Raw genomic sequence first — 27,167 nt, 5'->3', positions numbered from 1 at the left:
CTTTTAACGTGAGTGAGAAATTTTTATCTTTAAAGATACACATCAGTATGAAACAAACAAAGAGAAGACACATAACCAACCAGTATCTTAAGGAAAGGAGACTATCAGAGGTATCAGGACTCAGATTTTAACAACTCTTGACTTTGTCTATCTATGCCAAGATGTACCAAAAAAGAAATGTGCTGGTTTTCAGAAGGCAGACTATAACAAAGGTACATTGACACTAAGACAATGCATTTCAACTTTCTGACACTTACCATATATATTTCAAACATAAATCAGTGGTCCTAATAGAAAATACTAATTTTACTTCATTATTTATTATTTTTCCTTGAATATGGTTAAGTAAAACTTTTCAACATATTAATCACTAACATAGGGATATGTAGCTTTTCTATAGATGTTAATATTTAAGAGTTAGAAAAAATTTTTTTTCACTAATTTTGAATCACACCAGGAATGTGAAATGGGAAATCATGTTAAGCATTAGCAAAAAACTGGAAATACAAAAATGTAAATACATCCAGTAACGTTAACAGTTTGGTAATTTTGACAAATGAACAAAGGGACTCCCAACATCCAGTGTGATAAATGACACACAGTAATTGACATTCATTGTTTGTTTATAGAAGGAATATGAAATAAACATTCAGTATTTCCTCAGTTATTTTAAAAATGTACTTAGAATAAAAAATAAAAACTGTAAGGCAGTGACCAAAAAGTTAATTATTGCTTCTGGTTAATGAGATTATAGCTTTTTTTCATACATCTTTTTGTATTGTTCTGTGCTTCTCAAAAATTTGTTTTAAAAGCTGCTCTATGGGATTCTTGTTTAATGCAAAGGTAATAGAAGTTTTAAAATGGCACGTAAACATTAATGGCCTAAATAATTAATTTGATCAGAAATATGTGATTAACATTTAAAAATATTATTATTAGCACCTACTACATGCTAGGCACATTACATATGTTAGATTTCTATTCTACATAACAATTCACAAAATAGAAATGAAGGACCCCCCAACCTCCATTTTACATGTAGAAAACTGAAGCCCAGAGAGGTCAGGTAACTTGTCTAACACTGCAAAGTAGGTAGTGGATCCAGAATTTGAACTTTCTGACCCCAAGGTTGGAGCTCTTTCCACTAGCTTGTGCTGCCTTCCCCATACCATGCTGGATTTTCAGTGACCAGTCTCTTAACATGAAATCCCAGGTCTTTACCACATAAACTTGCTTTGACAACCTCAAAATATTAAGACATCATTTATCTAAGTCAAAAAGGAAAATTCAACTAATTTCTACAAGATTAAAAAGAAAATTATCTTAATACATAATAATTCTAACGTGTACAACGTCCAAGTGAAAAGGAATTATCCTACATTTCAGTAGTTTAAAATATGACAGATTTTTTTTAATAGTAGGGAAAAATACTAACTTTTTGCCATCAAAAGAAGTGATCTGAAAACAGTATCGCCTGTCTTCACAGTCCACAGCCATTACTGAACAGTTGTCTATGTCCATGGCCAGGCCTCCTGCTACGTCCCCACGGGCCTGACTCATTAGGTTTCCACCCTGTGTGAAGTAAAACTGTCTGTCCCAGGTAGATGACACCAAGCCTGTTTTACTAAATGAAGAAAGTACATTCACTCTTTAATAACAACACACCTAAAATCCCATCATCAGCCAGACACAAGATAAAGGTAAAGCACATCACAAAGAACCACCTTGCAAAAAGGCACCAAGGTGCATAGAAAATATAAACATCAGGTTTTCAGTCTCTAAAATAAATTCACATAAACTGACCCACTTGTGTGATTCTGCATGTATATATTTCCAAAACAAGGCTGGAAATGATCAAATTACAGCTGTTATGATGCTCCATAAAATACAGTCCAACTGTATTTCAAGGGAATAAATTCAAAACAAAAGAATTTATTTTACTGTTAGAGTTAACTTGCTTTATCCCATCTTTAGGTAAAAACTAAAATTTGACTTGATGGTGTAATTACATATATTTTAAAGTATGATAATGATATTTAATAGCATTCACATGTTATGCTAGATTTATTTAAACTCAAATTGGTTTCACTTTTTAAAATAATTCTAAATCATTTGATAAATATCTAAATAGAATTTTACTTTTGAAAATTATTCATGTACCTCATCTGTCAAAAAGTTGGCATAAATACTAATAGTGGTATTAGTAAAAAGTTTCAACATTTAGTAAAATCAGAACAGTTTGGAGATATCATTTATTATATTCACTTGCTATTACCTTAATTGATACACAATATATGAAAATAACAATAGTTTTCTTACTTCCTAGCATTAAGGTATCCAGCCTTTCGGGTTAAGTTTCGATTAACAGGAAATTTTGTGGGATCTGGGTCAGGCACATACAAGGGGTCACTGGCTACTTCCAAATCCTCTATTGTTTGCTGCATGGTCTCTACATCGCTGTCCATTTCCCTGCGAACACTAACAGAGGGAACAGATTATTTACTACCAACTACAACAGACAAAGAACTCCTTACCAATCTTATTTATCTGTATATTTGTTCTGTATATATTTTCCTAAAGAGAACAGCAGTGGCATGGGTGGTTAAAGTGGCGTGTTATAAAGCAGCTTTACATTTTATTTGAAACTTAGATATTTGGGAACAATACCAAATTCCAAAACTAATGAAGCCACACTGAATGACTCATACTTTGGAGGAATTTTCAAACTGCTCTGCCCTGTGCGTTTAAAACAATCATTTTCATCTCCCTCCATATCGCAGATTAACCACATCACTGCTCAGACTTTGAACCTGATTAGAACTACTTTCTCTGTCTCTTTAATCTCTCATGGCTTGCAAAGCAAGATTCATTTAGTACTCTCCCATCCATCCCCTACAATTCAGATAACTGTGAAGATAATTCACTTATGGATAATTATTATGTGTCTGTTGTATTCAGACATAAAACCTAGTCTACAATCAATAAAATACCATCAGATTTGACACTGTTATGAAATTCAGAGTTCAAATTCTGTGGAAAAGATGGTGAGAAAACCAAGAAGCATCCACGAGCCACTCGAGAAACACTCTCACGGCAGGGAAAATAGCCACTCAGAAATTAAGTGGTAAATATTTTTAGATTATGGTATTTAGCTGTTAACTTATCATTCTCATAACTTCATTTTCAATTTTAAGGAAGAAAATACTTACTTCTGTACACTTGTTCCAATATTAGTTAAGAATTCTTCCAGTTGGTCATTGAGATTTTCAGAACCCATCTTAAAGAAACTTATCTGGGGCAAGAGGGTATGGGAATGGGAGGTTGAACAACAGAAACACATACACACAAAATACTTAGAGTGAATCATATAAACAATCACCAAAATACATAGTTAAGTAAAAAACAAAGGATTATTTCCAACTGTGTAAAAATAGGTTGTAGTTTACAATGATTTCTACTGGGCATAGAGCCACTGAAGAAACTACACTTAAATTTCACTGTGCATCATCTTATATATTAACACATGCATATAGTAAGCAAGTTTTTAAAATTGGAAAATATATTTTAAAATATTTCAAGTAAGTCATATGGATAAACTATTTCATGTTTACTACAAAGATAAGTTTTATATCTGAGGAATAATAAGTACTTATATTCAAAGGAATATTCAAATTTCTTTAAACTCTTGCTTTTAGGGGACTGCTATTTCATCTTATGTTACCCAAATTTAATTTTCTAGCCTCCTTCCTGATGTACAACTCTTGGAATACTTTGGAGTTCATCCATTAATTTTAACTCAGGAAGTATGCCAGGAACATGAGACAAGCTCAAACACATCCATTCTCTTTCAGATCTATTACGAAGCAAGAGTGAGTGGAAGCTTGAGCAATAGGAGTAGCTTTGGAATTCATTTATCTTTCTGTCCCCAGCTGTGATGGGCAAGGTCTAAATACAAGGTAAGTGGTTTCATCTACCCTAAAATATTTGAAATCTTCATTTGCTAGGAAAACCCTTCTCCCTAACTTCCTTAAAACAGCACTCTGACATTTTAAAAAATGCTTTAAAATCACAGACACAAATGAGTATTTGACCTTAGTTTGTAATATCCTTACATTTAACATAAAAATCAAACTTAATATAAAGTTCTTAAGACAGTTATAATCCAGAACACAGTACAATATTCACCTGAGCTTGCATGTACCCAAGTAGAGGTTCTAACAATGCTATTTTCTTTTTGTATTGAAGAGTATTTAATGCACAAAAATAATGCATCATGGTCTGGTGTTGTTTTTTTCTGGAAGTGTAGACATCTTCTGTTACTTCATACTTCACCTTTGAGTGAAAGATTAAAAATACTATTATTTATTTAATTTTGAATTATCTTTAGTAGTGGCTGAGGGGAAGAGACTACCCAAGGAAAAAGGTGCATCACCAGCAATTGTACATAGCTGTCTTATTTTCTGAGATAGAAATCCTGCAGAATATTGGCTAAGATAGTTTTCCTGTTTTACTACCAACCACTTTATTTTTTAAAATGCACATTAAAAGCAGCATTCTACACATAGCTATGAACTATAGTAACTATAGTAGCTATAGTAACTAAACTAAACATGGCAGATAAGGTCTACCACATGGAGGAAAAGCAGACAACAGTCTGGTATTAGCTTAGTCATTAATCTTTGACCTTTTTCAGTTCACAGCATACCACTTGCCTCCTAGTTCTCTGGTTCTCTCCCTACTGCTCCTCTTTTCTTATACTTGTTTTCCTTCACCCACACTTAAACTATGTCCCTTGAGTTCTTGTATTCAGACAACAAATATTTATTGAGCACCTGTTACGTAACATACATTGTCTCTTCTCTTTTCCTGCTTTTCCTGCTTAAGGTACTTAAAGTGTAACCTTTCCCAACTTACCAATCAAAGATATACTGTCCTCTCTCTGCTCTCCCAGCATTTTGTTAAGACTTCTTTACTGCACTTAACTCAGTGATAATTCAGTGTTCTCTTCATCCTTGTATTCTGGCAGCTGTTCTAGTCACATGCCTTCATACAGGAAGCCTTTGATAGATGTGGATTATCCACTCCTTGAGGGCAGAGGTGGAGCCTACTCACATTGTTCCCCCATAGTACCCAACATGTAGTAGGTGCTCAATAAATTTTTCAAATAAATTGAATTAGTGGAAGAATGTATTTAAAAATACCTGGAACAGCCAGAAGCAATGTAAAAACAAAGTTCATACTTAGAGCCTTAACTGCTTCTCTATGGCAAAGTAACAAAGTAATGTAGATCTAAAAATGTATGTATTTTATAAATATTTGCACCATCAAGTAATCAGTGAAAGCAGATCTTTGTACTGAATTTGTGAGAGAAACATTCCCTTTTTGGGTCACAGTGGCTATTGGATAGTAATCATACCCAACTGTGGATTCCCAGAGTGGTCACTGTGCCCCTACCAGCAGCCGCAGCCAAGGCTGCAGACGCCAATTCCTGGGCACAGAGACCACCTCACTCACAAGCATCTAGAGGAGGCCTACTCTGATCAAGCCTTGGACTAGGCACTGAGAGAGAAATGATCTTAAGGAGCATCTAGATGAACTTGTTAATACTCTGTTCTTTGTTCTTTACTCAAACGCATTTCTCTTCAAATGTAGTATAATATTTCTGAATTTCACTCCTTGAAGAAGCATAAAATATATATATATATATATATATATATATATATATATATATATATTCCCTGTAAATGAGGAGGTCTTCAAAACAGAATTTCATTCAATTATGTATGTAACAATTCAACTTTTTAACCACTGTATATCAGAACACACTTTTGAATACATATATAAAACAAATGCAGTGTTATCAAAATACAAAGCAAAAGGAGGCAATGTTACACCTGGGCATCAGTTACATTTTTGGAATAGTTATGTTTACTTATAAAACTCTATCAACAGAAAAATATTTTGTTTAAAAAGACAATTATTAATTGTCTGATAATTAACAATTAACAGAAAGGCTTTGAAATAACTAGAAGGAAAGAATAAACTAAGGGCAATACAGCAAAGCACACAAAGCAACTGCTGGCTACCACTTTTAAACTGAAGAAAGGAGACCACCTAATGAAACAGTTGTTAATTGTGATACTGAAGGAGTAATATGTATCACACCTTGTCGTTTTCTCTTTTTTTTGACAATCTGCTATATCTGTTAATTGCAGCATCATGATCTGGAAAACAGAAATGACTATTAACAAATATACAACAGTACTTTGCAAAACTTATAAGTGCTTTAACGGTTTTCACATGTGCATCTTTCAACAAATGTACTAAAGCAAAATAAGAATTCCCTACTATGTGATCACTCCACCCAAATGTCCCCCACAGCCAAATTTCCCCCTAAAGTATGTTTCTGTTTATTAAATTGGTAAAAACATTTAATTCCAAGGAAACAGTAGTCCACTAAAAGTTTTTTGAAGTATTTTTTAGTACAGAAATAGCAAATGCTCATTAAAGAAAATATGGAATAGACAGGAAAATGAGGAAGGGAAAATATACTGCCTTCTTAGGTATTACGAAGATAACAAACCACAAGATTTAACTTCCTTTAAAATATTTCTTCTAGCATAAATAGTGCAACTTAAATGACAAGGATTTAAATAATATTCACTTAAACTTTTAATTAGGTTCATTCTTTTCAATTATTACATAAAATCTGGCCACAGATTTGTATTGATAAAGAAATGCATCAATACAAGAAATAAATGTACAAAGTATTCAGAGCTTACCATTACTAGCAATCTGAAACACTTCCTTTAATGTCAATATTTCTGGAAAAGTTCAAGAATAATTTCAGTTTAGTATATTTATGAACTATCTTAAATTTTGTTTAGAAAACAGTAACTGCCATTTAAGCTACTATTAAAACTCCAAATATTTCAAAGTTCAACGTTTAAAGTGAAAAAGTTATTGTGTTTCAACTAGCCTAACATTTACTATCATTAACAACAGTTACACCACCAGAAATTGTACCTGCCACAAATTGTAATATGACCCAAAAACAAAATTTTAAAACCATTGAGGGCTTCCTTGGGGGCGCAGTGGTTAAGAATCCGCCTGCCAATGCAGGGGACACAGGTTCGAGCCCTGGTCTGGGAAGATCCCACATGCTGCGGAGCAACTAAGCCTGTGGGCCACAACTACTGAGCCTGCGCTCTAGAGCCCGCAAGCCACAGCTACTGAGCCCATGCACCACAACTACTGAAGCCCGCACACCTAGAGCCCGTGCTCTGCAACAAGAGAAGAGAAGCCTGTGCACCGCAACGAAGAGTAGCCCCTGCTCACCGCAACTAGAGAAAGCCTGCATACAGCAACGAAGACCCAACACAGTCAAAAATAAATACATAATATAAGTAAATTTAAAATTAAAAAAAACACTGCAAATTCTAAGATATACAAATGTTCTGATTTAGTACCAGAATCCAACCAATTGATTTTTTGATACTGACTCTAATAAGTTCAAATGCTGAATGATAAAAAGAACATTTTATTGACAAGATTATGATATTCAGTCCCCTTAGATGGAGAAAAGAGGTCTTGTCTCTTGACCTTGGAACGGATTATTCTTGAAGAGTACCAAGACAAATATTAATTCTATCTCTAAAATACATTTGTCTTTATTCCATGTATAATTTAAATACTTTATCATCCACTAATACATTAGTACAATGTTTTTACTCTATCTATACATACTTTGTAAATGAGTCTGTATGATTGTCTGAGATTGTAAATTTTAAGAAAGCAGAGCCAAGTCTATAAACGCTCTCATTTTATCACGTAATAATCCTTAATGGGAAAAAAAGAAAGCCACCACAAGCTACTGAGACATGGGTTGTTAGATGGACCAGCCCCTACCTCCCACCACTCCAGCCCACTAACACGCCTCATCTCCTGCGCCACTGTCCCAGTTCAGGCCCTGGTCACACCTCACTGGAGTCTCACAACTTCCTAGTCCATTCTCCTAGCATCAAATCCATCCTCCAAAAACAAAGGTATACTTCTTAAAGACCTCCATTGTCTTCTCTTTGCTTATAAACTCAAGTCCAACATCTTTAGCATGATCTAATCCCAATTAATCTATTTCTAGAGTTGTCTCCCGCCATCCCCCAACACATCCAACATTGCAGCCACACTCAGTTTCTCAAAACAACACATGCATTTCTACCCATAACTCTGTGCTTTCTGGTCCCTCCAGTAGAACAGTGACTCTCTTCTCCTGGCAAATTCTTCTTCCTTGCTCAGTGCTCATGGCACGTCCGTGAGGGAGCCTTTCTGACACCCTCCTCTGAGCCCCCACAGCACCTTGCTCATCCCTAATTATAAGAGTACCAGAATTATCTGTTTACCCATCTCCTTCTCTGGGCTTTCTCAAGGGATGTGACATCTTATTCATATAAGTACTCCTCAGTATCTAGCTTAACATCTAGCAGGAGCTCCTGTAAATGTTTAGCAACCAATTAAAGTAAAAGTGACACTTGCTACAGTCAGAAATGGTTAAGGTATAGAGTATTACACATTTTACAAGCAGTGATCTTCCGACAGCTAATGAAAGTAAACATAAGCTTGACTTCAATACCTTTCAGATCTCTTTCTTTAAACTGGGTAATGGGGAACATCATGGCATCAGCAAGCTGTGTTGAAAGTACCGCATGACAAGAGCTAAGCTGGTAAAAGAAAGACCAAAAAGGCCAAATAACTACAAAGAGACAATCAACCAGCATTATGGAAACTGAACAAAACCTAGTAAAAAGGTGTTGGTATAGGGATTCCCTGGCAGTCCAGCAGTTAAGACTCTGTGCTTCCATGGCAGGGGGCACAGGTTCGATCCCTAGTTGGGGAACTAAGATCCTGCATGTCAAGTGGTGCGGCCAAAAAGTTAAAAAAGGTACTGATACATTTACATAAGGGAACCCTAAAATTATGTGATGTTATCACATAATTAGGTGACGGTCAAAAAAATTCCATTTAAAACTCTCAGAAGAAAACGTGATAACCTTGAATTTAGCAATGGTTTCTAAGATATGACACCAAAAGCACAAGCAACCAAAGAAAATATAAACTGGACTTCATCAGAATTGAAAACTTTTGTGCATCAAAGGATACTATCAAGAAAATAAAAAGACAACCCACAGAAGGGGAGAAAATATTTACCAATCACATAACTGATAAGGGACTTGTATACTTTAGAATAAAGAACTCTTAAACTCAGTACTAAAAGACAACCCAATTAAAAATTGGGCAGGGAATTCCCTGGTGGTCCAGTGATTAGGACTCCTTGCTCTCACTGCCTAGGGCCTGGGTTCAATCCCTGGTCGGGGAACTGGGATCCCACAAGCCATGAGGCGCGGCCAAAAAAAGTAAAGTAAAATAAACATGAAAAAATAAACATAATTTTTTTTAAATGGGCAAAGGTCTGAATAGATACTTTTCAAATATATACAAATGGTCAATAAGCATAGGAAAAAATGCTCAACATCATTAGCCTTCAGGAAAATGCATATCAAAACTACAATGAGGGGACTTCCCTGGTGGTGCAGTGGTTGAGAGTCCGCCTGCTGATGCAGCGGACACGGGTTCGTGCCCCGGTCTGGGAAGATCCCACATTCCGCAGAGCGGCTAGGCCCGTGAGCCATGGCCGCTGAGCCTGCGCGTCCAGAGCCTGTGCTCCTCAATGGGAGAGGCCACAGCAGTGAGAGGCCCGAGTACCGCAAAAAAAAAAAAAAAAAAAAAAAAAACTACAATGAGATTCCACTTCATACCCACTTAGATGGCTATAGCAAAAAAAATTAATGAAAATAACAAGTGTTGATAAGGATGTGGAGAAATTGGAACACTCCTACATTACTGGCAGAAATGTAAAATTGTGCAAGGGCTGTGGAAAACAGTTTGGCAGTTTCTCAAAAAGCTAAACATAAAATTATTATATGATCCAGCAATTCCCCCTCCTGGGTATATACCCCAAAAAACTGAAAACTGGCGTTTGAAAAAACAAAAACAAAAACAAAAAACTTGTACATGAATGCTCACAGCAGCACTGTTCACATTAGCCAAAAGATGAAGAACAACCCAAATCAAATGTCTGTCAACTAATGAATGGATAAATAAAATGTGGTATACATACAATGGAATTTTATTCAGCAAAACAAAATAAAAACAAAAAATGAAATTCTGATTCTTTCTACAACATGAATGAACCCTGACAACATTATGCCAAGTGAAAGAAGACAGATGCAAAAATCCACAAATTGTATGAGTCCATTTGTATGAAATATCCAAAACAGGCAAATCCATACAGACAGAAAGCAGATTTATGGTTGCCAGGAGCTGAGGGGAGGGAGGCAGTGACTACTTAATAGGCACCTAGTAGGTTTCCTTTGGGATGATGATGAAAATGTTCTGGAACATCAGTGGTGGTTGTACAACATTGTGAATGTGCGAAATGTCATTAATGGTAAATTTTATGTATATTTTACCACAATAAAAAATTCCATTTCCTATAAATATTTCTTTAAATTGATCTCCTGTGACAATATTTTGCTATGATGAGTTATTAAAGTATTTCTAAAAACTACTTTTCCAGTTAAGAGACTAGAAAAGACAGAACTACCTAATGGCTCATCTGAAAAGAAGAGCTTTCACTGCAGTAGTACAAAGTAGTTATGGATGGATTCTCCGAACATTTCTCACCACCTTGCTTCCTCTTGGCTTCGAGGTCTTAATGATTTGTTCTGCTGACTGGTAGAGAAATTAATGGTTGGTATTGGTTGTTTGGGAAGCAAGGATTAATGAAATGAATGGTAAAATACTGCTCAATGTAAAAAACAGAGAAACCATAAAGAGCCCAGCTATGGCTAACAGCTTAACTCTTCTCTCCCTGCCTACATCAGACTACACAATTAAAGGCTGAATGGTACATGAAAGTAGAGACGGCACATCTATATGCTTATTCCTTGAAAACAATTTGCTTTAATCAGACAAAGATAGTGTTGTTTCTACAAGACAGCCACCAAGATTTGGAAATAAGGCCTTCTTTAAATAGTAATCTTTTATCATTGAGATTTACTCATAAAATCCTAATAATAAAACTTCCCAATAAAAGCTAAACAACTTCAGTAACTTAATTATAAGATCACTTATCCAAGCAAAATAAAATAAGCATTTACCTCATCTATAACTTTTGAAAACTGTTGCAAAGTAGAACTCATAACTTCATCATCACCCCCCAGTGGAAAACGCTGAAAAGTGAGAAACAGAGATGAGGTAAAGGTCCAATGCTGTATGTCTTTTGTGAGTGACATTATAATTTTTAAATAACTTCAGAAAACTTCTAAAATTTTGAATAAGCTCTAAAAACATCGTTTTAATAAAATAATGTAATTCATATAAGTAGTACACATTAATTAAAATGTTTGCTAAGTGACCAATCAACATGGTGTACAGGAATGCACACCATACTAGAAGTTCAAAGATTTAAAATTAGCTCCAATTTCTCTACTAGCCAGCTGTGTAACCTTGAGCAAGCCTCAGTTTCTTCATTTGAAAAAAGAGAGGTAAATTAGATAACCTCTGTGTCTAACATTAACTCATTAAAATTAGATATAAGTGCATAATGGAATTTCAACGGCATATCAAAATTACCTTCTGTGAATCCCAAAAGGCTTAGAATTATTGATAAGAAATTCTGTTTATCTATACAGATACTGTATCACTGCATATTTTAAATTATACTTTTAAAACTTTCATATATAGTACCTGTTTTTCATATTCTTTTAAAAGTTTTGAAGTCAGGTGTGTTGCTGCACTTAATTCGTTCTACGAGAAAAGATGAGCATTCAAATTAACACAGTAGTACAGATTAAGAAAAAAGTTTTAATTGAAGATTCCTATGCCACTTTTATTTATCACTTAACATAAATATTGTACAACATGTTCTCAAAACCCCTCATTAAGCCATTGGAAAGGGAACTACCACTAAGCACTTTAAAGGGAAACTCAAACCACGAAATAGACACCATCAAGGAATTCAGCAGTGTCCCAAGTGTGTGCTTTTTCTTTTTAGCTAATAAAAACGAATAGTTAAAGCTTTAAAGCTAGAAGTAAACTGTACAAAATGTTAGCCAGAATCTTCAGAGAGTCTACATTGATAACTGATTCTCCCTCTCTCTAGATGCTGATACTAGACCATGAGAAGCATTTAATAACATACAACCATATGACCTAGTCATACCATATAGCAATGTAGCCATATGAAGGAAATACTTTTTTTAATTTAAAGGTTTTTTTTCAGTGATGAATATAATGACACATGTAATGTTTCTTTTACATATTAATCTGTGTGGTCAGAAATCAAATTCTTGAGCAACCTATCACTAAGAAAAATAAATAAGTAACTATTACAGTAACTGTAAAGTACATAATGAAAATTTGAGTCCAGAAAGAAGAGAAATTGAGAAGGGGCAAAAAAGAAACTTGTACACTTAATTAATCCCAAAGAGAGTTTATCATAGAACCCAGGTTGCTGTTAAGGCTTATAATTAAGTTACAAAAACAGAGCCTCAAATCTTATGCCTGTTCAACCAAAATAATCTAGTCATATCCTTTTAAAATTCATCTCCTAGTACCCCAGAGCTATATCTACTCTATAGATATAGCTATATCTACTAGAGCTATATCTATTACCTTCTAACTAGATAGAGGCTAGCTACTTACAAATCCTCTGCTCAAAAAGGAGAAGTATCCCATAAGATTAAAAGCATGATTAGGGAAAATACTGGTGACAATACAGGGTTTTAAGTCAAATCTTACGCAAAGATCACTATCAATGAGTTTCACTAAGAAAGTCCTTACTATGTTTGGGGAAAAGGAGCAGATGCTTCAATCTTCATCACTTTTGTAGTGCTACAAACTATACACTAGTAATTGAAATGTAAGCTCTGTAATACAAACTACTTAATGTTCATTCATCCATTCAACAAATGTTTATTACTTATGCACCCTGGACAGGGCTAGGCACCAGTAAATAAGACAGACACTATCTCTGTCCTCATGGGCTTAAAGATTTATTTTACAAATGCACTGAGTCAGCCTTTAGTTCTTTACCTGTGCATCATAAATCCGATGCATAGCTTGATACAACTGGTTCATATAGTTGGAAATAGCTGTAGCATCTTCTTCAAATACACCCAGTAAAGACCTTGTCTGTATAAAATAAAAGCAGTAAGTTTATGTTAACGATTATATAAATCAAGTGGAAATCTTTTTTTCCTAAAAGATGCAAAAATCACAGGATATCAGAACTCTAACAATTCTGAGTTTTGATCTATTTTCTCTCTCTTGATAGTAATGCCAAGATGCTAGGGTTCTTTATTCTCAATTTCACTTCATTAAAACAGATAGATTTTCCAACTGTGTTATATAAACCTTAGAAGGAACAACAAAGGTATATTTTTATGAATTAAAAAGTCTGTAATTAAGAACAAATCTACAGAATCAGTCAAGGCTATATTAACAGTATTCTATGTATAAATATTTTAAATATCTTTTTTCAGGATAACTTAGTATGATTATTTCCCTCTCTCTCTCTCTCTTTTTTTTTTTTTTGGCTGTGTTGGGTCTTCATTGCTGCCCAGCGGCTTTCTCTAGTTGCAGCAAGCAGGGGCTACTCTTCGTTGTGGTGCATGGGCTTCTCATTGCAGTGGCTTCTCTTGTTGCGAAGCACAGGCTCTAGGCACGCGGCCTTCAGTAGTTGCGGCACGTGGGCCCAGCAGTTGTGGTGCACGGGCTTAGTTGCTCCACAGCATGTGGGACCTTTCCGGACCAGGGATTGAACCCGTGTCCCCTGCATTGGTAGGCAGATTCTTAACCACTGCGCCACCAGGGAAGTCCCTGGTTATTTCTCTTTCTCCATAGTCTCTTCTAGTAGTGCCAACCCCCTCCCCATCATAATCCAAAATAACACCATAGTACCCCTTCCCCTCCCCAACATGGCCTGTAAAATGCTAACTAGGTTTTTTCTGAGTGCAGAATTTGGAATCATTTTCCTTCTTCTTTATACATTTCTATGTTGTTAGGCTTTTTTTTTTCCCCCCACAATGAGCATAAGCATGTAAAAATTACCTTCACTTTAAGAGTAAAAACTTGTCAGTCAGTAAATGTTAAGACTGTCAATAAAAAGGATCAGAGATAAGGAAACTCAGCATAAAGGCAAAGTATGTTCACCTTTTTATATCCCAAAGGCAGGATAAGAATTAAATTCCAACAATTATTGAGATAACTACAGCTTAAAATCTAAAAGATGACCTTGTACTTTTATTCTACAAATAGTTAATTTATACCTCAGCCTTAGAAGCTGGTTTCTAAAAATCAACTTATTCCTTAGCTTCCTACTTTCAGAAGAGAAAGCTAAGTCACTATGGTTGTTTTAAAAAGCAGCGCAAAATCATTATGCCAGTATATGAAGTCCAAGTTATCTCAATCCTCTACTTCCCAATGCCCCAGAAATTTAGATCTGGCAGAATCTTTTTATTTTTTAGCTCTAGTGCCCTACTGCCATTCCCCAAGTGCTATTTTAAGATGTAAAAAAGAAAGCATCATGAAATCTTGTTTCGCTAGTGCCATTCTTAAGAAAAGTGTGCCACTTACATTTTTTTTCTTCAAAAATTAGCATTCTAATTCAAGGAATAACACATTTATGCAAAAATGTGTAGTGGACTTATATTAAAAAGATGTTCTTAGCCTCAAACAGGGTTGAAACAGCTTTCTTATGTAAAGCTAATAAGATTGAGTTCAACACTGTATAATGACTGTTTAAAGTTAGCAGCTTACAAAAATGCAATCAATATGGTACCATTTCATTGAATCTATGACGGCATCCACTGTGAGCTGTGCCAGTTTAATATACTACTGTCACAAACAAAACAATGCTGGCAATTAAGCTATGAATTCAGGTTTTCTAATGTCTTGAAGTTTTTACTTTATATTTATGGAAACAGATCTTTGACAGAATTTTTTATATAACTCTCATATAAACACAAAAAAGAAAACACAAGTTGCACAAGTTTAATATAACCCTAAAATTTCAACTCTTGTGGGTAATTTTTTGACATAAGAGACACCGCTAGCCATGTTTTCACATCCAGTATTATTCTGTGCCACGAGCAGGTGACAAATATTTCTCAGAAGTGCTCCACTTTTATCTCCAATATTTTCTTCCAAATTATTGATACCCACTCAGCAAGTTTTGATGGCAGCACTTGCTTCATGTTACTAGCTGTCAAAGAAATATTTTCAGACAAAAACAAGACTGATAATCCTTCAAGTGGCTGTGAATTGATTTGTTGGCTGAACATTAAAAGGCTGCACTTAGCCACTCACGTCACTAGGAGAAATAACCAAGTGTGTACATTTGCAGGCAATTACAAGTAAAACAACATCAACTGTAAGGGGCATCTCAATATAAGAGATGTCAAAATGTGAATTTAAAAAAAGTACATCTCATAATCTTTGAGTATTTCATATTATGCCAAAGAGAAAAGCCTCCATTTGGGATTGGAGTTTGCCTTCACAGTTCTAGCTTAGATGGATCATTGATAAGATTGTTATCTACATATAAAATCAGTTATGTTTTTAAAGATCATATCTTTTCTTACTAAATAGAAAGTTTAATTTTGTTTCTGATTTTCAAAACAATATATAAGCATTGATAAGGCATCTAGTATAGTCTTAAGATTTCCTACTTCAACGTGGTATCTTTTGCAGAATGGTATGGTTTGTGCAAGATAATTCTAAAGATGTTTATGTGCAATCAGCTGGATTTGGACTTGCAAATATACTCCTATTTTAATACTTCGCTACTTTAAATTAAAACTAAAAAAGGATAATTGTAATTCAGCGTAGTCCTTCAAGACTCCCAGGCTCTAACTTTTTTACACAGCAACTGGCAGGCCATTTTTGACTAGGATCAAATAATCTAATAAAAACATCTCTATCAGGAGCTTTAGAAGTTTTCCTCCTCTTTGTTACTCAACTTCTTGGACTCTATCCTAGATAAATAGTCCAGATGAGAACAAAAATTGATGCCCAAAAGCATTAATCTTAGCACTATATATAACAGCAAAACTTGGGAAAAACTCTAAAAGTCCAACAACAGGACAACTATATTAAGTGAGTCAAGGAAATGTGCAACCTTTGAATTTTTTATTCAGTATGTAATAACGTGTGAAGGTACATAAGCTACAATGTGTAGTTAAAGCCAAATAAAAATCATTATGCACAATATAATCTCAATCACATTAGAATGTGTAAGAGAAAAAAACTAGAAAAAAGAAAGCAAACTGTTAACAGAGTTTGCTGCTGGGCGCACGACAGGTAACTGTGTGCTTTCTGTATCTTCCAATTTTTCTGAAGCAAACAACTATTACTTTTATAATCAAGTACAAAGATTAAAACATTCACTATCTATAACAGCTGAAGTTCAGAGAAGTTAAGTGACTTGCCCTAAAGTAGAAGGTACTAAGCGGCAGTAATGACTAAAACCCTTATATCCTGAATCCCCAATCCAGGGCTTTCCATCTTGCCACAGGTTTTCCCCAAGAATTGCTTCTCAGTGTCTTACCCTTCTAAATCCCAGTTGTCCCAATTAATCTTCCCAAGTAAACATTAACTAGTTCAAATTTACTACTTCTAGAAATTGAAAGACTATCAACATGGCTATTTCATTAAAAATTACCATAAAACTAATACTAATACAGCACATTCTTGTAAAAAAAGAAGCTCAAGTTGTAAACTAATTGTGTGAAAAGTCCAAGAAATTAGATGAGTCAAGAGATTATACCCTCCTAAGTCATGGCTAGGGCACTGTGTAACCCATTCTGAGCAGTGTGTAGTCTTTATGAGCTATAAAAGCGAGCCCAGGTATGAGAAGAAAGGTAAGGCACCTGTTGAGTCTTATAAAATAAAAAAGTAAAATGACAAAAGTACACCTGAGCAATACATCCCACAAAATTTTTGCTAAACATCTGAAACAAATGTAGCTTATGACTTTATACTACAGAAATCGTTAAGCATTTGAACTGGCTATTCTGGCAGTCAAAATAAGCCAAGAAGTCAGTTTCTCTTTGTGTCAATACAGGCTGATAAGAGTACATTACCAGCAGGAACTGGCCTGTGAAGATAACTTTCAGCGTGAAAAAAAACAAATCAATTCCACAATCAGAGCCCAACTTCAACTTGGCAATCAAAATTGGCACCACATCCATGGCAGACATATCATACAGTAAAGGGGGATCCAGCCCCTCCCTTCTGTTCATTTGGAGTCATATTAAACCGTCAAGACACATGAAATATGTGCAGTTGTAGTTCTAAATGAACATTTCAGAAAATTTTCTTCATTCTAAGTGGTAGCCAACCAGCAACACCGTCTGAAATCCCTTATTGTGTAAGAGACAGACCTAGGGATGAAGTTTCTCAACGCAAGTTACAGCGCCTACCAACATGGTTTTTAACATCGCCGATTTCATTCTTCAGTACTGAAAACATCAGTAATGGTTACGTGTTCCTAGACTATCTTAAGCTAGAGCAACCACACTAGCATCATCCCCAACGCACAAAACACAGGGCTTTTATTTTGATGAGTTCACTAAAGCCAAGTCTGCAACGAGGGCGCAGCAGACGTGGAGCCGCGAAGGCGCCGTCCTCCACTCGGCGTGCATGGTCCGAGTGACAGCGGCTACACTCACGGCCACGACACTCGGCCGAGAGGCTCCGGGACCCTTGACGGGCTTCGCCGAGGACTCTACGCACGGGCATATCAACAGCCTTTCAGCAACTCCCCCCCCAAAATTATCCATTTCCTTCCCTAGCTTGGTCAGAAATCATTAAGTCTACGGGGTCTTTTCTCCTTCTGCATTCTCTCCGAAGAGGTTTTCGAAGAGAAAATTCCAGGTTCGGGATTTACCACCTCACATCACGGCGATTATAAAGCATCTTTTGTCAAATACAAGGGAGCCCCGCGCGCGTATGTGACCGCCGGGCCCACGAGCCAAGGCGGCCGCGGCTCTGTCGCAGCCTGCCGACGTCCCAGACCCCGCGCGCGGCTCTCGGCCCAGCGGAGCAGGCCCACGCGGGCCTCGGTAGGGCGGCCCGGCCTCCGCGATCGGGGCGCCGCCCGCTACCGGCGGGGGCACTTGGGGGCGGCGCCCACCTAGGCCAGGGCTGGCACCTGCGGCCGCGGCGGCGCCAGGCCTGGGGTCGGCCAGCCCCGCTCCTTCCCTCGCAGCCCGCCGCCGCCCGCACCTTACCTGCGGGCTGTCCTCCAGCGTCTCCTCGATGGGCAGCTTGTCGATCCCCGGCATCGTGGCGGAGGGAGGGCCGCAGCAAAAGACGAGGCGGCGGCCGCCCACAGCTCCCGCGCCCGCCCGCCTGCAGCAGCTGACCCCGACCCGCCCTCTCTCGATGGGTCTGCCGCCCTCGCCGGGCGCCAAGGGGCTGCGCTGCCGCGCGGGAAATCCCGCCCCCTTGGCCTGACTGCTCCGCCTCCCGGCGCGCTCATTGGCTCGCGGTGACGCCCGTCACCGCGACGGGGCTGGCCCGGAGGTTCCTTCACTGGTCGGGGCTTGATTGCGAGCTTGGGCCTCTGAGGCGGCGGAGGTGGGTTTTACTGCGCCCCTCGGGCGCCAGCCGTGCTTCCGCGCGTTTGGTTGTAAATCGTAGGGGACAGTCTTCCCCCAGCAAGGCGTACGTCTCCTGGAACCAGAGCCTCGAGTGAGGACAGCACTGGGGAATTTGGGGCGGTTTGACTACTCCCGCAACGTTTTTCGTCACAGACCATGAAGGAGACCTCCCTGCTGGCGCCTTCTTTAGTTTCCTCAGATTATAACCTTCCCAAACCTGCCTGAAGCGGCCAGTTTCCCCTCTCCAGCAAAATGGTGCTGGCTAACTCAGATCTGAGCGATCAGTTGTGTCGTTAACTTGGCTTTCTGGTAAATTCGTGGACAGTAGTCTCCGTAAGATTTTTTTCTGAGCACTTGCATATCAGTATATTCAGTTAAAAACATGACTTTGCTGCCAATTCGTCAGTTCTTACCTGGCCTTGAGAGACTGACATGCCACAATTCAGACTTCCATATTTCCTATAAATCACAAAACATCTTTTTAAAGTCAGGGTGCACTGATTTATTATGCTGGTAACTGATTAGCATTTCTGTTAAAGTTTTGGAAGAATCTTTAAATAGCTTCTTCAGCCTCTAACTTTTTTTACAGGAAAGAAAAGTGAAGCTCTACTTCTAGAACTCGGTCTGGATTAGAACTTCTGCCTCTTTTGTCCATCTCTATATGTCCACATTCCTTAGAGAAGAATCATTATACAGAGAAAATGGCAGAATCACTAGTGTCTTCTAAATAGCCATTAATCCCACCAATCCATCCCATTTTCATTCAAGAAGTATAAGAAATGCTGAATAAAAATTATTAGTTGCCCGATTCCACAGATAAATTGGAATAAATCCAGGTACAGTGGAACAAATCCAAATACAGTAACGGGAATGGAAGTTACTTATTTTAAACTCAAATACTAGATTTTACCATGATCTCTTGAAGGACAAATAGAATCAAGTTTTTAAAGTTTTACCAGGTAGACTTGCAGTATAGTTTCACAGAATAATCCTTAGATTTCAATAAACTTTCAATAAGAGCTCTCCCCTTAGATTGTTTATCAACTAGTCACCCTGTAGAAGAGATCTTTAGTTTTTGAAAGGTGGTTTGGAGTCAGTTCTTAGAGTGTTACTGGTTCCCAGCTGCTTGGATGTACCCGGCATCATACAGATCTCAGCAATACAACTCTGGCCTTCGACATTTCTCATCTATCAGCACAGTGGCATGCAACCTGGCTATAAAGAAGGAAGACTTTCAGGGTAAGTAACATTCTTGGTTGAACTGTAATTAGATTGTAAGTGAAGAAGAAGAAAGTTAGTGACAATTGATAAGAATCAGGAGTAAATGATACGTGAAAACAAAGTGAAGAAGAGTTATATGGTGCAGCTGAAGGGGTTCGGCCAGTTAACTTGGCCAAACTAAATAATTCTAATGAAAAATTATCTTAGGTATCTGAATTATCTGGGTGGGGTATTATCATCAAGTTAAATGGTTTCCTTTTTTGTATGTTACGTGCACCTAAACTGTGCAAGGATTCTCAAGAGGCTATTGTATTATCAGAGAGAGGCAAGGAATTCTTGCCAGGCTCAGCTGATTAAAAAACAAAGCAAACAAAAACAACTTCACGTTCAATTGGGTGGAGAGGCAGTTTAGTCAAATTATAAAGCTAGAAAGAATCTTAAAAGGCTTTCCATTTGGATCCTCTAGCTTTAGGCTACTGTTCACTCTGCTCAACCAGAAAAATGATTGTATTTCCTATTTTAAAACACCTCTAAAACTGCAGAATTGCAGTCTCCTTTGATAACCAGTTTAAGTTTAATCAGCCTAAGTTCTGTATAGTTGACCAAACTCGGTTCCTTTTATACAGGAAATGAGGCTTGTTCAGAGAATGCTTCAAGGTTTACTGGAGCCTTGTGTGGGTAGCATAGTAAAAACTGGCTAGCAGGTTAATTTTATGGAAGGCAAGGCAGCTTTAAACAACATCCACCAAAGAATTCATTGAGACGTTTCACAATATAATTTACAACAAAAAGACATACAGTCTTGTAAGTAGATTTGTTAATTATTAGTCTCCTAAAATTATATTTGATCTTCTTATAATTAAGTTTTTACATGATACCTCTTGAAGTTCTGGTCTGCGGTATATAATAGGAAAGAATCCAACAACCCAAATGACACTGGTGCTTTACCTTTTAAAATTATCCCCTTAGGTTAGTGGTTACCAGACTTATGCACACATAAAAGTCATCTGGGGGAGGTTGTTAGAATGCGGATTACTGAGCCCAGCTGAAGATTCTGATGCAGTAGGTCAGAGGTAGGACTGGGACTCTCCCAGGTGAATCCAAAGCAGGTCATCCTCAAACCACATGTTGAAAAACTCTATCCAAAATGGAAAATAACCATTTCCCTTTACCAAATAACCTTGTATTTTAGAAAATTTAAAGGGTCAAGTAAATATTTAGGAAAGAGTCTTTGGTTCCAGCTGAGGATGGTGAGAGGGGCACCATTTCCAGAATCACCTAGAGAGCTTGGGAATCTTCCCACTTACAAACATCCCCTGAAAGACTCCATCAATCTGAAATTCTGGGGTAATTCATGCTCATTTTGAGAGTATAATATATAATGCAAATAATTCTAGATGTTACCTAATAAATCACTCCTTAATGAGACTCACTTTAACAGATAATTCAGCTGTTTTCTTAGCATTCAGCTGAGATGAACCAAATTCAAGAAATGAGTATATTAATTGATATTTTGGGAACCTGAGTCATTCCATCGACTCTAAAACATTTGAACCAGTGGTCGAATGGGGAGAAGCTTTGGGCAATTGGGGGGTAGAATCAAAAGTTCTGAGGAGTGTGTTCCAAAAGAGGTGGGTGGGCAGCCAGGACCAACTGATTCTTCATTGTGCCCATTGCAAACCACCCTCTAGTCTTTGACCTTAATATTAATGTTGCTTTTGCTCTTTGCCACAGCATCCTTAGATTGCAAATTTGTGGCTAAAACATAAATCCTTGGAAAGGCAAATTCCATAGCTTCTACTTTCTTGACTGTGAAAAGAATGAAACTTTATTTCTAGGATAATTGTATGTGCCTGTTTCTTTTATGGTTGCCTTGATTCATTTTTGGAAGATGAGGACATTGTAAACTAATTTCTTTGACCAAGCCAAGAACTGTGAAACCAAGCAGCATCATTCCTGTTTCTGTTGGGAGGTGAATAAATACATGGGCATGAGCTCATGGACATGGACTGTGGAGCCAGCCTAGCTGGCTTTGAATCCTGGCCTCACTCTTTACTAGTTCTGTGACTTGAGTCAAGTTACTTAACTTCTCTGTGTCTCCATTTCGTCATCTAAAAAATGGGGCTTAATATAGAGAACCTACATGATAGAGTCGGGAAGATGATTAATGAGCTTTCAGAATAGTGCTGGGCCCAATAAGCATCCAGTAAAAATCAGCTAAGTGTTCCCTTCATGACTTACCAATATTAAATGTTTCAGTGCTTTTAAGGTAGCTTTCATTTTCTTCATTTCTCCCTCTTTATCATAACTAAAGAAGCCAATATTTTCTAAATCAGAAGATTGTCCTCATTGTCTTAGAGAATCCTGATACTATTTTAAATAATATTACCGTTACCCTTGCTAGTGTTTTATCACTTTGATCTAGGGGCTTTTGTGGTCAAATCAAAAAATTTTTAATCAATATATATATATTGTGATATTCTGGAGAAATGGTGTAGGTACCAAACCAGCAAAGGCTATTACCCTGTTTCTGGTTTTTGGTTTTTGGCAGTGTGGGGAGGGGAGATGCCCTCAGATTAAAAGATATAAGATCTTCACGACATTCCTACTTCCCAGAAGTTCTGGGGAGCAATAGGCAAGTCAGTGGAGAAGAGATTGCTCTTAGAGAAACCAATAAGTCCCATGACAGGTTAATCACTGAAATCATTTTACTTTCTATGGAACCACAGAGGGCAGTGAAAAAACAGTTACAGAGAATTGATTAAACCAGTACTGTTTATATCATGGCTGATGCAGAGAAGTCTCAGAGTTAATCAGGACATCCTTCTAAGAACACTAGGTGGTGCTCTGAATTTAGTTTTAGGATTCAAACTACCTCAGGAAATGGCTGTCGTCATTCAACAAATATTTATTAGGTAATGAACAAAATATTCGAAATCTCTGCCTTTGCGGAGCTACCGTTTAGTGGAGATGGTAGGAAGAGAGACAATGAAAAATAAACATAATATGTAGTATTAGAAGTATATCAGTAGTATATTAGAAAGTGGGGAGCGCTATGGAAAGCAGCAGGGAAAATGGGATGGGGGCAGTTGCAATTTTAAATAAGCTTGTCAGAGTAGACTTCATTGAGAAGGTGACATCTGAACAAAAACTTGAGTCACTGGAGTGAGCAATGGGGACATCTGAGGAGAAGGTGTTCCGGGAGAGGAACAACCTGGCAGACGCCCTAATCCCTAAGGCAGGAGTGGCTGGCTATTTTGAGAATTGCATAGAGATCAGGGTGGCAGGAAAGGTGTGAGGATTTTGGATAAAAACACCTTTATTTATTTTTTTAATATTATTTGTTTTTGGCTGTGCCGGGTCTTAGTTGTGGCACGTGGGATCTTTTTTCAGTTGTGGCATGTGGGCTTCTTAGTTGCAACATGCGGGCTTCTTAGATGCGATATGCGGACTCTTAGTTGTGGCATGCGGACTCTTAGTTGCAGTGTGCATGTGGGATCTAGTTCCCCTACCAGGGATCGAACCCGGGGCCCCTGCATTGGGAGCACAGAGTCTTACCCATGGGACCACCAGGGAAGTCCCAAAAACATCTTTAACTGAGGTTGTGATTTGAAACAAATGTTGGAGAAACTGTATAAATTAGTGATATGAGATATCATAAATCGTGGGCAAATTAGCATTGTCTTAAGTAAACTCAATACTTTATGAGATGTATTGGTTTAAAGGAAAAATTACATGAGTGATTGAGCTAAGTCATGTTCTATATACAGGGTCAAAAGTAAAGTCTTAATAACAGAAGACAATGATTTCTTGTAAAAACAGCTGTATGTTTTTTTCTCTTCCCTTTCTGAATAATTCAGCCCTAAAGCCATTAGGTGTGGCTAAATAAAGTAGGAGTCTATGCAGGGTGGGTAGGCATGGGGGGCTCAGAACGGGGTGTTGGAGCCAGCAGGGGCGAGGAGGGCGTCCTCACAAAGGGGCACCCTGGTGTGGGGTGCCAGAGCCCATGCAAGGTGAGCCCCCTCATCTACATAGGGGGGCGTCAGAGCACAAGGTCGGTAAAAACAGCATTTTGGTTGGAGGGGCAGCCCCCAAGCAGCAGGATGTTGGAGCAAATGTGGGGTGAGGGTGCCTGAGAGGGCTGTTTCGGAGTCCAAGCATGATGAGGAGGGCTTTTGTTCAGGTTGGAAGCCTGCTGCAGGACTTCAGAACACAAGGGGTGTGGAGAATATCCATGAAGAAGGGCAGCCTAGTGCAGGGTCTCAGAGTCCCAGTGGGGTGAAGAAGGTATCCACACAGAGTGCTTGGGTGTGCGGTGTCAGAACCCAAGCAGGGAAAGAAGGGCTTTTGTGCACCTAGGTTAGGTTATTGGTACTCTAGTGCAGTAAGGAAGGCTTCCATGAAATAGGGCAGCCTGGGACGAGGCATCAGAGCTCAAGTGAGGAATTAGGGCATCTTTGCGGGGAAGGAGTGGTAGCAATGGCAGTTTGGTTACACAGGGGGATAGATGCAATAGGTAAATATATTGAGGATAAGGGAAGCCAGATTTCTCACTGTCAGAGAAGGGAATTACAAATATGGAAAGGGGGAAAATTTAGAATGAATCCTCTGGTATGAGACTGGAATTAGAGGTGTGTATGTGAACTCACAGATTTCAATAAATGTATAGGAGTAAACTGGATGTAAAGTGCGTATATGTCACATACCTGCATGTGTTTCTTAGCTTTTTCATCGAGAAGGCTTGTGAGCAGAGATGCCCCAATAACAATGAATGCACATCTGAGTCCATATCTTGGCTTCCAAACCCCATTCTCCGTTAAAAAGAACTAGGGCTCCTTGGAGAAATGGCTGACACAAGGGCTAGAGCAAGAAAAGAACAAGATGTGCCTGAGACATCTTGTTGTGCTAGAAAGTAGAAAGTGCTCAAAACTGATGTGTCAAAAGAACACAGAAGTCAGCTTGAAGGGGGATCCCATTAGCCAAATCAGGGAACATTTCAACGTCACAATAAATAATGAGATTCTAACTCATTAAATAAAATAGGAGAGACTTCTCCAGTGGCGCATTGGTTAAGAATCCGCCGGTCGGGCTTCCTTGGTGGCGCAGTGGTTGAGAGTCCATCCGCCTGCCGATGCAGGGGACACGGGTTCGTGCCCCGGTCCGGGAAGATCCCACATGCCGCGGAGCGGCTGGGCCCGTGAGCCATGGCCGCTGAGCCTGCGCGTCCGGAGCGTGTTCTCGGCAACGGGAGAGGCCACAACAGTGAGAGGCCCGCATACCGCAAAAAAAAAAAAAAAAAGACTCCGCCTGCCAAGGCAGGGGACACGGGTTGGAGCCCTGGTCCAGGAAGATCCCACATGCCGCAGAGCAACTAAGCCCATGCGCCACAACTACCGAGCCTGCGCTCTAGACCCTGCGAGCCACAACTACTGAAACCCGCATGCCTAGAGCCCGTGCTCCGCGACAAGAGAAGCCACCACAATGAGCAGCCCACGCAATGCAATGAAGAGTAGCCCCTGCTCACCGCAACTAGAGAAAGCCCGCGCGCAGCAACGAAGACCCAACACAACCAAAGATAAATAAATAAATAAATAAATAAATAAATAAAATAGGAAACCATGAGTCCCTGCTGATATAAAGAAGTGAATAAATAGAAAGTTTGTTGAGGAACAAAATATTTACATAGGCTTAAAATACCTCGCTAAATATTTACATAGGCTTAAAATACCTCGCCAAAAAAATACTACATTATAAAGGTGAAAAGAGTAACTTTATAGTGGGAAAACCTGGCAGATGCCATCTTAATCAAATGCTCAAAGTTAAAATCACCAGTAATGAGACAAATCAAAATTATGTGCTACCTGCTAGGAAATGAGAACACAACATCACTTTTGTGTCATCCTGCCAAAGATGCTTAACCTGAATCTAATCATGAGGAAACCTCAGACAAACCCTAAATGAAGGACTTTCTACAAAGTAACTGACTGTAATGTTCAAAAGTGTCCAGGTCATGAAAGTCAAAGAAATACTAGAGGATCTGTTGCTGAGTGGATGAGACTAAAGTAACACAATTGATGGCAGTTTGTAATTCTGAACTGGATCCTTTCACTGTAAAGGATGTTATTTGGGACAATCGTGAAATTTGAATTGGGTTTGGTGATTAGGTGGTAGTGATGTATCAGTGTTAACTTCCTGACTGATGATTTTATTGTGATTATTTAGGTGAATGTCCTTGTTTGCAGGAAAACACACTAAAGTATTTAGGGGTGATGGAGCATGATGTCAGCAACTACTCTCAAATTGTTGGAGAGAAAAGTTTTTTGTACTATACTTGCAACTTTTCTGAAAGTTTAAGATTCTTTCAAAATTAAATAGAAAACATTAAATATTAAAATGAAAATTGGTGCATAGATATATTCATGAATAGACCAATGACATGATATGTTGCTAAATTGTTTATTTTTCCCTTAAAGTTTTTTCAGATTTTAAAGAGAAATTATTAAGTAAATAGATGTCATGGCTGTTGGCAGGAAGAAAGCGTAGTTCCTGGAGAGGGGTATGACCTCAGGGTACTCAAAGTAAAATATTCCAGAGATGATTTTTGCTCTTTTCTGCCCTGCCCCCCATACATATATCTGCTTTAATGGGGACCCAAACACTGCCGAGAATTCTCAGGTAGTACTTATGTGAAAGGATCCAGTGGTAACCACGACACCTGCCTTATTTGATTATAACCTTTTAGAAATATGTATTTATTTTAAGGCAATTCCACTAATATCTGAGTTGCTAGATTTCTGAAATGTTATTTCCAGTTATCTTCTAGAACTAAAATGAACTCATTTATTTAGGTTATATATGTGAGCTGTATAACAATAATGTTTACTATTCCAGATAAAATCCCCTAAAGTATTTTTAGAATCTTTATCATTTAACTTGCATGCTGCCAATTTTTCATCAGTTTTTTACTTTCTCAATCTGGGAACTATATTTTAATTCTGAGGTAATTCAGTTTGCTAAATACTTTGTCATTTGTTTATATGATTAGAAATACAGTTTTCAAGTGGTAAACTCTCCTTCATCTCTGTTCCCTCTGTTAATGATTTCATTATCCATTTGGTCACGTAAGCTAGAAATATGGGAATCAGGTTCACTTTCTCCCTCTTACTCCCCTCAACAGACACACACACACACACACACACACACACACACACACACACACACACA

The 27,167-nt window shown here is 38.1% G+C and overlaps 2 protein-coding genes across 5 annotated transcripts in view; one reads left to right on the top strand and one right to left on the bottom strand.

The window, feature by feature from the left end:
- The window catches only part of APPL1 (adaptor protein, phosphotyrosine interacting with PH domain and leucine zipper 1), a 32,406-nt gene extending 13,882 nt beyond the window's left edge, over positions 1-18,524 (bottom strand). The window contains exons 1-11 of one of the 3 annotated variants that reach the window (XM_027121145.1): positions 18,351-18,524; positions 13,153-13,251; positions 11,806-11,865; positions 11,217-11,288; positions 8,630-8,717; positions 6,783-6,824; positions 6,166-6,224; positions 4,186-4,332; positions 3,210-3,292; positions 2,320-2,478; positions 1,436-1,624 (exon numbers count right to left, since the gene is read on the bottom strand). In XM_027121145.1, the coding sequence (XP_026976946.1) occupies positions 1,436-1,624; positions 2,320-2,478; positions 3,210-3,292; positions 4,186-4,332; positions 6,166-6,224; positions 6,783-6,824; positions 8,630-8,717; positions 11,217-11,288; positions 11,806-11,865; positions 13,153-13,251; positions 18,351-18,404 (1,052 nt within the window). In that variant the 5' untranslated portion in view covers positions 18,405-18,524. The remainder of the gene's footprint in view (positions 1-1,435; positions 1,625-2,319; positions 2,479-3,209; positions 3,293-4,185; positions 4,333-6,165; positions 6,225-6,782; positions 6,825-8,629; positions 8,718-11,216; positions 11,289-11,805; positions 11,866-13,152; positions 13,252-18,350) is intronic. The other 2 variants (XM_027121144.1, XM_027121146.1) reach the window with 2 other exon arrangements.
- A 139-nt stretch (positions 18,525-18,663) lies between these two features.
- The window catches only part of HESX1 (HESX homeobox 1), a 23,629-nt gene continuing 15,125 nt past the window's right edge, over positions 18,664-27,167 (top strand). The window contains exons 1-2 of one of the 2 annotated variants that reach the window (XM_027121148.1): positions 18,664-19,031; positions 19,312-19,961. Coding sequence is in view for 1 of the 2 variants with exons in the window: in XM_027121149.1 (XP_026976950.1) it covers positions 19,853-19,961 (109 nt within the window). In the remaining variant the exon portion in view is untranslated. Of the gene's footprint in view, positions 19,962-27,167 lie in introns of both variants that reach the window. The other variant, XM_027121149.1, reaches the window with a different exon arrangement.

Source organism: Aethalodelphis obliquidens, unplaced genomic scaffold, assembly GCF_003676395.1.
Source record: "Aethalodelphis obliquidens isolate GAN/ISIS:26980383/991018 unplaced genomic scaffold, ASM367639v1 scaffold22, whole genome shotgun sequence".
NCBI classification, from domain to species: Eukaryota; Metazoa; Chordata; class Mammalia; order Artiodactyla; family Delphinidae; genus Aethalodelphis; species Aethalodelphis obliquidens.
This window is presented reverse-complemented; position numbering and strand designations above follow the sequence as displayed.